Here is a 16,916-nt window from a genome sequence, read left to right as displayed (position 1 = left end):
TTTGAATGAAGGATGCACAACTCCTGAAGACAAAGACTGATTAACAACATCTGTAATGACAGGGGTCAGTTCATCCAGGCATTCGTACAACACAGATGCTGGGATGGGATCCAGAGCACACGACTTGCATGGTGCACTAACTAAGATCTCTTTCACTTGAACTTCTGTGACAGGCTTGAAATCACACATTGAGGTGCCAGCAAAGACACTGAACTCTGGTGTACCTCCTGACTGGTCCAGTTCACGCCTTATCTGTTCACAAAGAACTCATTAAAGGCATCAGGCAGAACACGTCACACACTACACAGTGCTGTGACAAGAACACACTACACAGTGCTGTGACAAGAACACACTACACAGTGCTGTGACAAGAACACACTACACAGTGCTGTGACAAGAACACACTACACAGTGCTGTGACAAGAACACGTCACACACTACACAGTGCTGTGACAAGAACACATAATGCACTACACAGTGCTGTAAAAAGAACACACTACAAAATGCTGTGACAAGAACACACTACACAGTGTTGTGACAAGAACACATAACGCACTACACAGTGCTGTGACAAGAACACATCACACACTACACAGTGCTGTGACAAGAACACATCACACACTACACAGTGCTGTGACAAGAACACATCACACCCTACACAGTATTGTGACACATCACACACTACACAGTGCTGTGACAAGAACACATCACACACTACACAGTGCTGTGACAAGAACACATCACACACTACACAGTGCTGTGACAAGAACACATCACACACTACACAGTGATGTGACACATCATACTCTACACAGTGTTGTAACAAGAACACATCACACACTACACAGTGCTGTGACAAGAACACATCACACACTACTCAGTGTTGTGACAAGAACACATAACGCACTACACAGTGTTGTGACAAGAACACATCACACACTTCACAGTGATGTGACAAGAACACATCACACACTACACAGTGTTGTGACAAGAACACATCACACCCTACACAGTGTTGTGACATGAACACATCACACACTACACAGTGCTGTGACAAGAACACATAACGCACTACACAGTGCTGTGACAAGAACACATCACACACTACACAGTGTTGTGACAAGAACACATCACACACTACACAGTGTTGTGACAAGAACACATCACACCCTACACAGTGTTGTGACATGAACACATCACACACTACACAGTGCTGTGACAAGAACACATAACGCACTACACAGTGTTGTGACAAGAACACATCACACACGACACAGTGATGTGACAAGAACACATCACACACTACACAGTGCTGTGACAAGAACACATCACACACTACACAGTGATGTGACACATCATACTCTACACAGTGTTGTGACAAGAACACATCACACACTACACAGTGCTGTGACAAGAACACATTACACACTACACAGTGTTGTGACAAGAACACATTACACACTACACAGTGCTGTGACAAGAACACATCACACACTACACAGTGATGTGACAAGAACACATCACAAACTACACAGTGATGTGACATGAACACATCACACACTACACAGTGCTGTGACAAGAACACATCACAAACTACACAGTGCTGTGACAAGAACACATAACGCACTACACAGTGTTGTGACAAGAACACATCACACACTACACAGTGCTGTGACAAGAACACATTACACACTACACAGTGTTGTGACAAGAACACATTACACACTACACAGTGCTGTGACAAGAACACATTACACACTACACAGTGATGTGACACATTACACACTACACAGTGCTGTGACAAGAACACATCACAAACTACACAGTGCTGTGACACATCACACACTACACAGTGCGGTGACAAGAACACACTACACAGTGCTGTGACAAGAACATATCATACACTACACAGTGTTGTGACAAAAACACATCACACACTACACAGTGTTGTGACAAGAACACATCACACACAACACAGTGATGTGACACATCATACACCACACAGTGATGTGATGTGATGTATTCTTGTAACAGCAATGTTTAGAATGTGGTGTATTATAAGAAAAAGAGAGAGTGGGAAGGAAGAGTGAGAGGGAAAAGAGAGAGAGAGAGAGAGAGAGAGAGAGAGAGAGAGAGAGAGAGAGAGTGCGTGTGCGTGTGTACGTGTGTTTGTTAGTTGTGTGCTTGTGTGTGTGTGTGTGTGTGTGTGTGTGTGTGTGTGTGTGTGTGTGTGTGCGCGCGCGTGCGTTTCTCTCTCTTTCTCTGTGTGTGTGTGTGTGTGTGTGTGTGTGTGTGTGTGTGTGTGTGTGTGTGTGTGTGTGTGTGTGTGTGTGTGTGTGTGTGTGTGTGTGTGTTTCTCTCTGTCTCTGTCTCTTTCTGTGAGTGTGTGTGTGTATGTGTATGTGTGTGTGTGTGTGTTCGTGCAACCGAACTAGAATGACATACTCAAGCATACGCATTCGATACCGGACACAAACACACACACACACACACACACACACACACACACACACACACACACACACACACACACACTCTCTCTCTCACACACACACTGACTGACTAATTTGACATTTCCTGTGTGTTATATGCTATACTACTTGTTTGTTTTTCTTTGTGTGTGTGTGTGTGTATGTGTGTGTGTGTGTGTGTGTGTGTGTGTGTGTGTGTGTGTGTGTGTGTGTGTGTGTGTTTCTCTCTGTCTCTGTCTCTTTCTGTGAGTGTGTGTGTGTATGTGTATGTGTGTGTGTGTGTGTGTGTGTGTGTGTGTGTGTGTTCGTGCAACCGAACTAGAATGACATACTCAAGCATACGCATTCGATACCGGACACAAACACACACACACACACACACACACACACACACACACACACACACACACACACACTCTCTCTCTCTCACACACACACTGACTGACTAATTTGACATTTCCTGTGTGTTATATGCTATACTACTTGTTTGTTTTTCTTTGCTCTCAGGCAACAGCTAAAATCAGACATTTGCTCAGCTTACCCTCATTTTGAACGAGCATCCCCACTTTCTTTTTTTTACAGTTTGTTTTTCTTTCAAACATATCGTTGTGTTAATACTCCTGATTATATATTGTCATCTTACAGCCCATTATACTATGGCAACTACTGTGAAACAGTCTGATGGGATCAGGAATGATAAAGGGTTACGGCTTGGTCACTTGAATGTTTATCATTTATACAATAAGCTTCATGATATATGCATGCTACTAAATGATTCTCCTCCTATTGATATACTCGGGCTCAGCGAAACGCGCCTTGATTCCCGTTTCACAGACGAGGCCTTATCCATACCTAACTATAACTTCATACGACGTGATGCAAATCACTCTGGTGAAACAGGACTAGGAATATATATTCATCAAAATATTTCACGCTTTACAAAGAGACGACATGACTTGGAAACCAACAATGTGGAATGCATGTGGTTACAGGTCAAACCTTCCAAGTCCACCCCTCTTCTCGTAGGATTTCTATATAGAAATCCTTCAGCTAAGTTTCCTTGGTATGATGACTTTGTACAAATGATGGACAATGTTTATAAACATAAACAAAATGTCATTCTGCTAGGAGATTTCAACATTAATCTGTTCAAACCACAACCCGCATGGGAATCAACTACTACTCTCTTTGGATTGCATCAACTCATTCACAATGCAACCAGAATCACGAAAACGTCATTCACACTACTCGACCATATTTACACAAATAACAAAGAGCTGGTATGCGATATCACAGTGTCCAACAAAAGCATCAGTGATCATTGCCCCGTTCTCTGTACATGGTCTTGTAAACTTCCTCGGAAACAAAACAAGGGTCACACAACGATCCAATACCGCTCTTTCAAAAATTTCAGTTCTGCTGCATTCTTTCTTGATTTGAGCTTGGCACCGTTCCAAAAAGTATTCATGACTGTGGATCCAGCGCAAGCATTAACAGTATGGTATGAAACCTTTCTTGCAGTTGTTGACAGACATGCTCCTCTTCGGACAAGGAGAGTGAAACACAAAACACTTCCGAACTGGTTGACGCAAGATCTTATCAAAGCGATGGCACTTAGAGATGCGTTAGATGCTGCTGGGAAAGAGACTGAATACAAAAAGCAAAGAAATAAAGTGAAAGATTTAGTTAAACAAACAAAGTCAGATCATTTTGAAAAACTTATCAGCAATAACAGAGACACGGCAACATTATGGCGTGCTGTTAATGAAATTACCGATAAGCATAAAAAGAAGACAAATGCTGTCGCCACTGTGTGGACAACGGATACTCTCAACGACCATTTTTTAAACATAGCTAAATCAGGACAAACATTTGCAAACTACCTTCCTTCAGAATGTTACATTACTCCTCCGTCGCTACAAACATTTTGTCAAGAGCGTCTTAAATCCAGTACCTCATTCGCTATCCCTCCACTTGCTGTTCATGAAGTTGGTTCCTTAATCTCAAATCTAAAGAATACGAAAGCAATGGGTCCAGACAATTTAAATGCATCTGTTCTCAAGCTTGCTCTACCCTACATAGTAGACTCCCTTACATACATTTACAACTTGTGCATCGAACAGAACAACGTTCCATCTGCGCTAAAATCAGCAAAAGTAATTCCACTGCCAAAGTCAAACGATATCACAGATCTCAACAACTTAAGACCGATATCCCTACTATCAGTAGTGTCAAAGCCTCTCGAAAAGCACGTCCACAAGCACCTTATGAAACATATGGAGCAAAATAACCTTTTTCATCCCCTTCAGTCCGGCTTTCGGCGTTATCACTCCTGTCACACAGCATTAACCCGGCTTTGTGATACGTGGTTATCTGCAGTCAACCAAAACAAGATCACTGGAACAGTTTTTCTAGATTTAAAGAAGGCTTTCGATCTTGTTGATCACAGAATACTGATAAAAAAACTGACTGAGTATACTCAAAACAAGGCAACTGTTTCCTTCTTCCAGTCTTACCTGGAAAACAGAACACAGCGTGTTTACTTAGACGGCTCGTATTCTTCTGAAGGTCATGTAGATCGTGGTGTTCCGCAAGGCTCTGTTCTTGGACCCCTACTCTTTTGCATCTATATTAACGACCTGCCGATGCATATATCACCTAGCAATGTCATCTGCGATATGTTCGCTGATGACAGTTTCCTTCATTGTAGTGACACTGACATTGATCTTGTAGAATCATCTCTACAACAGGGAATAAATGACATCTCAGACTGGTGTTATCAAAACCACATGGAACTTAACCCACACAAAACAAAAAGTATGGCATTGACATCCAGACAGAAACACCAACGTAAACCTCTCATTTTAGAGCTCGAGGTAAACAAGAACTCAATTGAACAAGTTTGTGAGCACCGCGTTCTAGGGGTAATTATTGATAAAGAACTGAACTGGCAAGCTCATATCAACCATGTATGCAAACAATTAGCCCGCAATTTGTTCTTACTCAATAAACTGAGATATTACGTCGATACTCAAACCAGAAAATTATTCTTCGGGGCACACTGTCTCTCTCATGTCAATTATGCATCTACAGTCTGGAGCAATGCCAGTCACAACCAGCTAAAAAAAGTTAACTCATTGCACAGACGAGCAGCTAAACTTATTTTACCAGACCACTCCCTATCAACAGATGAAAAATTAACAAAACTGGAAATATTACCACTATACAAGCAATTCGACTACAATAAAATGGTCCTCATGTTCAAAGTACACAAAAACATGTCACCACCATACCTCAGTGACCTTGTTCAACGGGCATCAGAGCGTTACGATTCAGCTAATTATATTCTGCCTCGTGTGCGCATCGATTTGTACAAATCTAGCTTTGCATTTTTTGGACCATCTGCTTGGAACTCTCTTCCTTCGATCATTAAGACGTGCGATTCATTACGTTCCTTCAAATCAAACATACGAGAACTTCTGCTCCACAAACAATAGGCCCACAAAGCTTGCTTTTTTTTTTTCTTCTTTTTTTTTTTTTTTTTTTTTTTTAGATAACCAACTAAAAAATACAAAAATCATGCTTTTTTCCGTGAAGTTTGTATCTATACCTACATGCAGTGAATTTATTTTATTTTACCTTTGTGCTTTGTTCTTACTTGTTCGCCTGTAAATTGGATGTTATTACCTGTAACATCTGCATCAGCAAATTAACCACTTTTGTATATGTGCAATGGTAAAGTTGTGCTTCTCTATTTTCCTTATGTCCGCTATATGTTTCTCACCTCGGTCATGTCTCTGTATGTGCATAAGTATATATATATATATATATATATATATATATATATATATATATATATATGTGTGTGTGTGTGTGTGTGTGTGTGTGTGTGTGTGTGTGTGTGTTGGGTGGAGAGAGTGTGTGCATGTGTATGGATATGAATGTATGAATGCGTTCGTTTTATTACTTTTTACGATGTTAATGATGATGGTGGTGATCATTCTTCGTTCTAGTAGCAGTGGATGTAACAGTGTTAACAATTTTTTTTTTTTTTTTTTTTGTCGTTATCGTTAATGTTGTTATTGTTATTGTTGTCACAAGGACAGATTGGAAGACTGGGCGATGCCTAAAATCTTTATCCTTGAGTAATAAAGTTTTTGAATCTTGAATCTTGAATCTCTCTCTGTGTAAATACATACACCCAACATCCCCCAAAACAGAAAACACCAAACGAGAGCTGAATATTTTCATGCTTCTCTTCTCTTTATTCTCTCCCCTGTGGAAGGAACGACAACTCGCGTGACATCATCATGGCCACAAAAGTGAACTGTAAATTACCTCACATGTACACACACACACACAATGATGAACAGAATGAACAGAAAATAAGAGGATCGCCGTTGTTCGAGGAAGTGGCAGTTTGTTCGACATGGGTGAGTTGAGATGCACGTTGTCCGTTTGTTCTATACTGGAGAACGAGAATACAAAGACTTGACCGGAAGCGATGGATCTGACGGACGAAACCTTACAGTTATACCCTTCCACACACTCAAAAACAACAGCAACAACAACAAAGAATCATATTTATTTAAGCAACCGTCTCAGGATATCCCACCGACAATACAAAAAGAAACGAAGCAGACATTGGTTCTTAAAAAGATTGGCCTTTTATATATTTATATATTCATTCATTTACTTATCTGTTTATCTATTGATATATTCTTTTTTAAAGTGACCTCAACCCATTCTATCAATTCTCCCATCCAGGTTCCCAAGGTTCGTTTACGTAGATAAAAGGTCAGGTTTGCACGTGGCCTTGACCGTCTCAGAGACCTCGGGGAGTTCCGGGCAAAGGTCAAGTTCATCTCCCAAGGCCAGACAGGAGTTGAGGTCACTGTAGCCACTGCAGACGAACTCCACACAGTGCTGTGACAAGAACACATCACACACTACACAGTGCTGTGACAAGAACACATCACACACTACACAGTGATGTGACAAGAACACATCACACACTACACAGTGCTGTGACAAGAACACATCACACACTACACAGTGCTGTGACAAGAACGTACACACATGATTTTCACCGTGTTAGCTTTAGGCAGTAAATTGGAAGCAGCGCTAAGCTAAACAAAGTTTTTTTATGACCAGCAATTTACACTACGCCTATCAGTATTAATCATCTCAGATTATCTCGTTTGTAAAGAAAAGAGAATATGACTACAGACACTCCATCCATCCCCTGTTTAACACCACTTGTACAACTAAGGTAACCAGTTAATCGGTTAAACATCGGATTTCTGCTTTCAAAACTGTTTCATGCTTTTTTTCACCAGTTTACTTTACCTTTGGTACCATTCCTTAACAAAAGAAGCCAGGTAAGCTTCTTCAGATGAAATTAAATGCTGTTTGAGATTCTGCGAACGGTAAATATACAGTTTTCTTTCAAAGCTGACTGGTTTTGAATAAATCCACCGTTGAGAGAGAGAGAGAGAGAGAGAGAGAGAGAGAGAGGGGGGGGGGGGGGTGGTAAAGAGAGCCACTTACCCTGAAAGCAGAGATAGGACTGTCCATGTTGCCGGAGATACATCTCTGATGAGGGGGTTTGCCCACCAGAGGCCAGCACAGGTTGGCGGCCTTGTAACGCAGATCCTCTCCCTTCTGGACACATCTCTTGGCCATGGCTCTCTGGGCTGAGGCACAGTTGTAGTCACTGGAACAGACGGGAAAGAAAGAGACTGGTGTTTGACAGCCACGGGAAGATTTGGGGAGTCTTTTAGAAACGAATTTTCTTTCTCGTGGGACTTAGGACCATCACTAAATTGTACGTTGAAGACAGCACTAAACTGTACGTTGAAGACAGGACTAAACTGTACATTGAAGACAGCACTAAACTGTACGTTGAAGACAGCACTAAACTGTACGTTGAAGACAGCACTAAACTGTACGTTGAAGACAACACAAAGTTCTCTCGGTGGAAAACAAAACTAAAATGTTTGTGGAAGACACCACTAAGCTGTAAAAGGAAGAAAACACTAAACTGTAAGTGGAAGACAGTTCTGGACTGTAACTGCAATTGGAAAACAGATTGGCGATAAACTATAAATGGAAAACAGCACTAAATGACACATGAAAGACAGTTCTGAACTGTCATTACAATTGGAAGACAGGATAGCGCGAAACTGTGACTGGAAGACAAAACTGAAAGTGATAAGAATGGGAAATAACTCTCTCTGTTTACAAGGCAAACAACTACAATCTCAAGTCAGTGCTACTTATGCTATCGTTTTAGCTAGCATATTTCGAGTAAAAAACCTATCGAGGCAACCATGCGTTGCCTCAACTCACGTCTGGGTGATCTCCATGTTGGAGAAGACGTTGTAGAAGATGGTGGCCTGACGATTCTCTCTCCACTCCATGGACTGCTTGAAGGTCTTCACCTCTCTCTTCGTGCCGTTTCCTGGATAAGGGACAGAGTAAATCAAACTTCGTTTGAGTCATCGTTATTACTTATGTAGCCTTCATCGTCATCGTCGTCATCATCGTGGCTGTTATTGCCTTCTGCACTACTGTCATCGTCATGATCATCATCGTCATCAGAGACGAGAGGAACAGGTCTTGTCTGCTCTGTCCATGTCACCTGAAAACCATTTAGTCATACGGTCACTTTTTTTCCCCTTTTACCTTTCATGTGATTGTTATATATTGCTTGATCTTATACGATAGGAAATCTGGTTCTTAGATGTGTGCTTTTCGAGATGAAAATAAGGTACTGTTCGTTTTTAATGCTGATATCAAAGCATCTCAATGCCAACATTGTTCATGAGCTCATGACGCATAAAATACTTAATAACTGAGTGTCTCTGAACATCACTGGCACAGCCATAAGAAAGATACTGATGCATTTACCAAAGCTGAAAGAATATTACCGATTGCCTGTAAACTTCATGGACACTGCTTGAAGAAATGGACCCATCTGGCCTTCCAGGAAGTGTTCTAAAACACCACCAGTGTACATTTATCAGAAGTTTTAGTCCAGTACCCCTACTACCAACTCGTTCACTCATCTGGCATGAAGTGCCGACACGAATAAGCCAACTCATCACAGAACAAGTGCTGACAAGTGAACTCACCACACAACAAGTGCTGACAAGTGAACTCACCACACAACAAGTGCTGACGAGCCAACTCACCACACAACAAGTGTTGACAGGTCAACTCACCACACAACAAGTGCTGACAGGTCAACTCACCACACAACAAGTGCTGACAGGCCAACTCACCACACAACAAGTGCTGACAGGCCAACTCACCACACAGCAAGTGCTGACAGGTCAACTCACCACACAGCAAGTGCTGACAGGTCAACTCACCACACAACAAGTACTGACAGGTCAACTCACCACACAACAAGTGTTGACAAGCCAACTCACCACACAACAAGCGCTAACAAGCCAACTCACCACACAACAAGTGCTGACAGGTCAACTCACCACACAACAAGTGCTGACAAGCTAACTCACCACACAGCAAGTGCTGACAGGTCAACTCACCACACAACAAGTACTGACAGGACAACTCACCACACAACAAGTACTGACAAGACAACTCACCACACAACAAGTACTGACAGGTCAACTCACCACACAACAAGTACTGACAGGTCAACTCACCACACAGCAAGTACTGACAGGTCAACTCACCACACAACAAGTGCTGACAGGTCAACTCACCACACAAGTGCTGACAGGTCAACTCACCACACAGCAAGTGCTGACAGGACAACTCACCACACAACAAGTGCTGACAGGTCAACTCACCACACAGCAAGTGCTGACAAGCCAACTCACCACACAGCAAGTACTGACAGGACAACTCACCACACAGCAAGTACTGACAGGACAACTCACCACACATCTGGACGGGGTAGTCGGAGGGCACAAAGTTGGAGCTGTAGCACTCAAAGCTGAACCTGGAGTTCTTGTGCCACCTGCCATAGGGGTCGTACAGACTGAAGCTGATCTTGAACTCTCCGTTCTTCTCCTTCAGGTACACCTCGTCGTCAGTGGTGGGTTTGCTGAACTCGAACACTTTGTTGATGTCCAGAGCTCCGTCCTTGGTGTTGAAGGGAGCGTCCTTCAGGCCTTCCATGTACTGTCACACACAGCATCTGGTCTTCACCTTCTGAATGCAGCTGAAATTAAAATGTCTCTGACTTCATTGGAATAAACTACCACATTGGTTGTACTGTCACACACAGCATCTATTCTCACCTGAATGCAAATGATGTTAGAATGCCCCTGACTATACTTTTGTGGAACATAAGTCGTCACACTTACACTGGCATGCTTACGTTTATCCATGAACACGCTAATATTCAATTATTTTCTGGAACATGAATGGTAATTTTACATGTGAAAACCCGAAATTATGTTTCTGTTGTCATATGCACTGAATTGTATTGCAGTGTATGAACAATATTTCAGCAAACACTGTGTTCACGATGTTTCCAAGCGTGCCACAAAACATGTCCAAAGAAAGCAGACAATGTCATTAGTAGGGGGCTTAGTAAGTGGTGTCATAAGTACGTTAAATCAGAACAGGCACCACTGAACACCACCGAAGTGACTCAGCAGCAGTGCAGGGTCTCCTCTGGTGTGTGGCCTCCTGGCGACCTGACATCGATGGTTCCCTGCGGACTGCCAACGCTGGAACTGTGACGGACGAACCCGGGTGTGGCCGCGTATTGGATAATCTAAATGAGCGGCGTGGGAGTATTGCCACTGAAACGGTGCAGATGATGGGGCAGCAAAAAAAAGCAAAAAAAAAGAGAGCAAAAAGCAAAAAAAAAGCAAAAAGCAAAAAAAAAAGCAGCAGACGTGACAGCGGAGACGTCAGTGTTGGAGTTATGTCCCGTGGGTCTGGGAGGTTCAGGGTTCTAATCCCTGCAGTGCCGAATGGATTACGGGTGGAGATATTTCCGGTGTCTCACGTCAACCTTTGTACAGACACGGCCGGTGTGTGCACGTGCACAACAGAAGAAATGGGCACGTTACACAATCCTTCATCCCTGCTGGAGTGTTCCGGGTCATGGAGACACAGCACACTCAGCGTGCACAACCCGACAATGGAGTGTTAGATGTGCGTCAGTGTTAGATGTGTGTCCGTGTTAGATGTGCGTCCGTGTTAGATGTGTGTCCGTGTTAGATGTGTGTCCGTGTTAGATGTGCGTCAGTGTTAGATGTGCGTCAGTGTTAGATGTGTGTCCGTGTTAGATGTGTGTCCGTGTTAGATGTGCGTCCGTGTTAGATGTGCGTCAGTGTTAGATGTGTGTCCGTGTTAGATGTGTGTCAGTGTTAGATCTGTGTCAGTGTTGGATGTGTGTCAGTGATGAATCAGCCGGAAACAACATCACTGACGTCACCGGATGCAGTTGAAGCGTGTCGTGCTGCTGCTCTGCCCTCAGTGAACATTCTGTCACCGTCTTCCTTTATACACGGCTACGTTAAAAACAAAACATGATATATATTGTGTAAACCATAAAGATTTTTTTTTTCTTTTTTTTTTGTAAATCGAATGATCGACAGTGGCTAATATTTCGGTCCCTATTTTCATTTCTTTTTCTTTTTTTTTCTCCTTTTTTTTTCTTTCAAATTTTGATGTCTGGAATTAGATTCCTGTCCTCGGCACTAATAATACAAGAACGTGGGCTGATAAACAGGTCATTACCGGACATCTATTTCATTTATTCATCTATCTATTTATCTCTTGATCTATCCATCTATTTTGGTGTCGTAATCATCTTTGCTCGAGAGAGCAAGCGAGAGCGAGAGTGGAGAGTGGCACGGAGGACCTGAAAGACGGACCGTGGTGCTCAAGGTCCACACTGCTCTTCAGCACCACACGCTCTCACCTTGCGGGCGATCTTCAGGTCAGTCCGCCCCTCCCACTTGAGGCCGTCCGAGATCCTCTCCACGCCCACCCAGATGGACTTAATGACGTACAGCTTGTTGCGGTCGTTCTCCAGCATGTTCCCCGGGGACACGGTGACACGGTAGCTGCCGCAGACGGTGTCTCTGACGGCGTTGTACTTGCAGGGGAACTTGATCTGCTCCATGGTGTCACTGAACGTCACCAGCTTCTTGCCGTTCTTTCCCTCACACACGTTCCGCACGCCCTGCACCTCGCCTGGAAGGGGGATGGGGAGGTGGTGGTGGTGGTGGTGGGGGCTTTAAAAACCATGTCCTTTGACCCGTTTAGAGCCAGGACTGGTTCTTTGGCAGGGGGAGGAAGAGGGAGAGAAGACGGCAGATAAAGACAGAAAGAGAAGAAAGAGAGAGACAAACAGGGAGAGACACAGAGACGGAGAGAGACAGGGAGAGACACAGAGAGACAGGGAGACACAGAGAGACACAGAGAGACAGAGAGAGACAGGGAGACACAGAGAGACACAGAGAGACAGAGAGACACAGAGAGAGACACAGAGAGAGAAAAACACAGCATGGATCCTTTTGATAAGAAAACTGTAATGGTCACGTTGCATGAACACAGCACAGTTCGGGAAGGTATGAACCACATGGTCTCTCCATGATGTGAAGTGCTGGTTCTGACAATACACACAGGACACAAGATGCTGTTATTACGATTATCATTATTATCATTGTCATCATCATTTTCATTATTATAATCATCTTATCATAATCATCATCATCATCATCACTACCACCATTATTTTTGTAATAGTAGTAGTAGTAATAGTATCATCATCATTATCATTATTATCATTTTATTATTATCATTGTTATTATTATTATTATGATTATCAGCAGAAACAGCAGTAGAAGTAGCAGTATCATGTTATTATTATCATTATTATCATCCTCATTATTTAATACTCTCTCGCCTTGACTACTGCAACTTCCTATTGTCTGGTTTTCCTGCTTCATCCATTCAGTCCCTTCAGCATTTACGAAACTCTGCTCCCCAACTTGTCCTCAGAAGAAAAAGATCTGAGCACATCACTCCTCTTTTGCAACATCTCCATTGGCTCCCTGTCTCAAACATAATGAAGTATAAGATCAGCACACTATGTTATAAATGTATTCACAAATCTGTCCCTTCCTATCTCTGTGGCTGCCTTCGCCTCTACACCCCACCTCGCTCTCTACGATCGGCTTCGGATCTACTCTGTTAACGCATACCCAGATTCAAACACTCGACTGTCAACCGCCGTTCTCTCTCTGTCTCTGGAGCTTGCATTTGGAATGAACTTCTTTCGCTTCGTCAGGTCTCCGCACTCAGCTCTTTCAAGTCTAGCCTGAAAACCCGCCTCTTTTCAAGACAGCCTCCCTCCCCTGCCTCTTCTTTGTCTTCAGTTTCTCCAGTTTAGAGTTTATGCATGCGTGTGAATGACTGGCGTGAAAGTGCTTTGATCTGTCTCTGCACAAGATTCGGCGCTATATAAATACTTTTTATCATTATTATTGTTATTATTAGTGTTCTCACTCACCGAAGGCCAGGACGGCCAGAATCGCTGCAGCAAGAACCATCTTCATTGTGCTGGCTGCCTTGCGGTGACTGCTGCAGAAGTGTAACCTGGAAAAGAAAGGAAACAGAAAATGTTTTCCTCTTCATTCACCTCGTAGGCCAACATTATTGAACATTTTTTTGGAAAGTATGGACACCACCCTACCTCTTGCTGTGGGTTCAGCTATTGAGGATCTGTGATTGGTATGTGGTCTTTCGATCTCGATGGGAGAATTTTGAAGAATGTTTCAGTTTCAGTTTCAGTAGCTGAAGGAGGCATCACTGCGTTCGGAAAAATCCATATACGTTACACCACATCTGCCAAGCAGATGCCTGACCAGCAGCGTAACCCAACGCGCTTAGTCAGGCCTTGAGAAAAAGAAAAAGGTGAATAAATAATAGATAAATACATAAAAAACTGCATGTTTGGTGCATATCTGTTATGCATATATGGGTGTATGTGTGAATGTGTCTCCATGTTTTACATTTATTTGCTTATCTATCATCATTGTTGTCTTTTTCTTATTTGTTTTATTATTATTATTATTATTATTATTATTACTTTTTCTTCTTTTTTTTGGATAAAATTATTATTTATTTATTTATTTATTTATGTACGCTTATAGTTGACTTCATCAAGTTTTTTTGAAGAATGAAGATTGCGAACGTGTTAAAAAGAACCAAACACTGCGAGCATTGAGCTCCAGTGGTTTAGACATTCAGTTCTGTGGCGTGAACTGAGGTACCACAAGTTCCAACATGGAATCATACCGTCGTGTAATTTGAGAAAACCGCACTGAACCAAACAAGAGCCAGTGCCATTTATTGATTATATGTCTGCCTGATGGCAAGCATCTTCCGTTCACCACGTCACCTGCAAGGTGGGTGTCTTCTCAAAGACTGATATTTCAAAACATTGGTTATTTTAAGAATATCAGTTGAGCTCTATCATAAATATCAAGTAACCTGTGCATGTGCAGATATTACGGATATTTCTATAACATAATCTGAAATTTATCACGAATTATCAATATCTAATCAAAATGTAGTGTTAATAGCAGTTCCTGACAGGAATTCATGAACATTTTCTCTCTTCAAAAGAAAAGGTTCCACTATAAATAGGCCTATCCATGACTGTTTCAAATTGTGAAAAATTGCATCACGTTGTTCTGAATGAAAACCGAAGTATGTGCGACGGTAACTAATCTTGACCAATTTCATGCTTCCCTCGTGGTTATGGTTCAGAGTGATGGAATTGTCTTCTCTTTGACGTCACCCATCTGCAGTTTAAATCATCAGTCTTCAGCTTTGAAAAGAATCTGCAATGACTCTGACAAAAATGCCATTATCAAAACTGCTGAAGACTACACTATCATTCACACACACACACACACACACACAGAGAGAGAGAGAGAGAGAGGGTATGTGAGTGTCCACTGACCTGTCAGAAGCGAAGGGAGAACGTTGAAGGTTGACGGTGAAGACTGACCAGCACAGGGTATTTATACACTGTCTCCCCCCCCTCCCCCACAACTGCCCAAACCTGGCCGTGTCATCAAAGCCAGTAATCCCTCATCGGGTTGTCCACCACACGAACCCCTCGATGTCTGACAGCAGTGAAACGGAGACAGTAAAACAAGACTGGACATCAGTGAAGACTGCAGAGCACGCTGCTGCATGAAGAGAAGGTGATCAGCCGTTGATTGATGTGTGACGTTGACATCACCAGGTGCAAGTCTTACCTTTGGCACAGGTGGTGTCGGATTGGTGCCGTAAAAAATGGATGTTCTTGGGTGGAGGGTGTAACTGCGTGTGAGTTATGGACTTGCTGCCAGTTTGTTGGTGTATTTGCATGTGCATGCATATGCGTTTTTGTGTGTGTGTGTGTGTGTGTGTGTGTGCGTGTGTGTTTGAGAATGTTTCCAGTTTTATATAACATGTGCACATTTACGCGTGCGCGTGTTTGTGTTATTATCATCAGTGTGTGCGTGTGTGTGTGTGTGTGTGTGCGTGCCTGTGTGTGCGTGTGTGAGTGTGCGTGCGTGCGTGCGTGTGTGTGTATGTGTGTGTGTGTGTGTGTGTGTTAGCGCGCAGCGTGTGCATTAATGAATGCTTGTGTGATAGTGTTTTGGGTGACTCCGTGCTTTCGTAAATACATTTTTGCTGTTAACCTTTAGGATGATGACTTATGAAAGATCAATGTTCGTAAAGATTTCCTGGCGTGCGCGCACACACACAGAGAGAGAGAGAGAGAGAGAGAGAGGGGGGGGGGGGGGGGGAGATGTTTGTTTATTTTGTGCAGACACAGTTATTGAAAGATGCAGACATTACCGCTTACATCTCAATCAGGTAAATTACATGCTGATTTGTCTGTGTGTTAGCTATTGTATAAAAAAAAAAGTGCAGGAAACTAATCATGATAAGCAAACAGGGTTTTCAGATTTGACAATCAGTGACAGACACATGAAGAGACAGGCAGACACAGACAGACAGACGGACAGACAGCTCCACTGCTGGATCGGAAAGAATGTTGAATGGAAAGTATTGGTGGTTGGACAGAAAGAAAAGATCTGAGCACATCACTCCTCTTTTGCAACATCTCCACTGGCTCCCTGTCTCACACCGAATAAAGTACAAGATCAGCACTCTATGTTATAGATGCATTCACAAAACTGCCCCTTCCTATCTCTGCGGCTGCCTTCACCTCTACACTCCATCTCGCTCACTACGATCGGCTTCGGATCCACTCTGTTTACGCATACCCAGATTCAAACACTCGACTGTTGGCCGCCGTTCTTTCTCTGTCTCTGGACCTTGCGATTGGAATGAACTTCCTCTTTCGCTTCGTCAAGTCTCCACACTCAGCTCTTTCAAGTCTGGCCTTAAAACCCACCTCTTCCCAAAATAGCCTCCCTT

At 42.8% G+C, this 16,916-nt stretch overlaps 2 protein-coding genes across 2 annotated transcripts in view; both read right to left on the bottom strand.

Annotated features, from left to right (window-relative positions):
* Positions 1–10,530, bottom strand: part of LOC143298271 (uncharacterized) — a 12,956-nt gene extending 2,426 nt beyond the window's left edge. Inside the window, exons 1-5 of the mRNA XM_076611086.1 lie at positions 10,385–10,530; positions 8,823–8,934; positions 8,022–8,187; positions 7,293–7,397; positions 61–252 (exon numbers count right to left, since the gene is read on the bottom strand). Coding sequence (XP_076467201.1) covers positions 61–252; positions 7,293–7,397; positions 8,022–8,187; positions 8,823–8,934; positions 10,385–10,391 — 582 coding nt within the window. The 5' untranslated portion in view covers positions 10,392–10,530. The remainder of the gene's footprint in view (positions 1–60; positions 253–7,292; positions 7,398–8,021; positions 8,188–8,822; positions 8,935–10,384) is intronic.
* A 1,941-nt stretch (positions 10,531–12,471) lies between these two features.
* LOC143298270 (uncharacterized) lies at positions 12,472–14,086 on the bottom strand (the record flags this gene model as incomplete). Its single annotated transcript, XM_076611085.1, has 2 exons — positions 13,984–14,086; positions 12,472–12,662 (listed from the first exon to the last, which is right to left on the bottom strand). Coding segments are annotated over exons 1-2 (237 nt in total), but the record flags the coding sequence as incomplete, so codon positions are not given.
* Between the last annotated feature and the right edge of the window lie 2,830 nt (positions 14,087–16,916).

The sequence above is a fragment of the Babylonia areolata genome, chromosome 23, assembly GCF_041734735.1.
Source record: "Babylonia areolata isolate BAREFJ2019XMU chromosome 23, ASM4173473v1, whole genome shotgun sequence".
Lineage (NCBI taxonomy): Eukaryota > Metazoa > Mollusca > Gastropoda > Neogastropoda > Buccinidae > Babylonia > Babylonia areolata.
The sequence above is the reverse complement of the archived record's forward strand: the minus strand, read 5'-3'. Positions and strand labels throughout refer to the sequence as shown.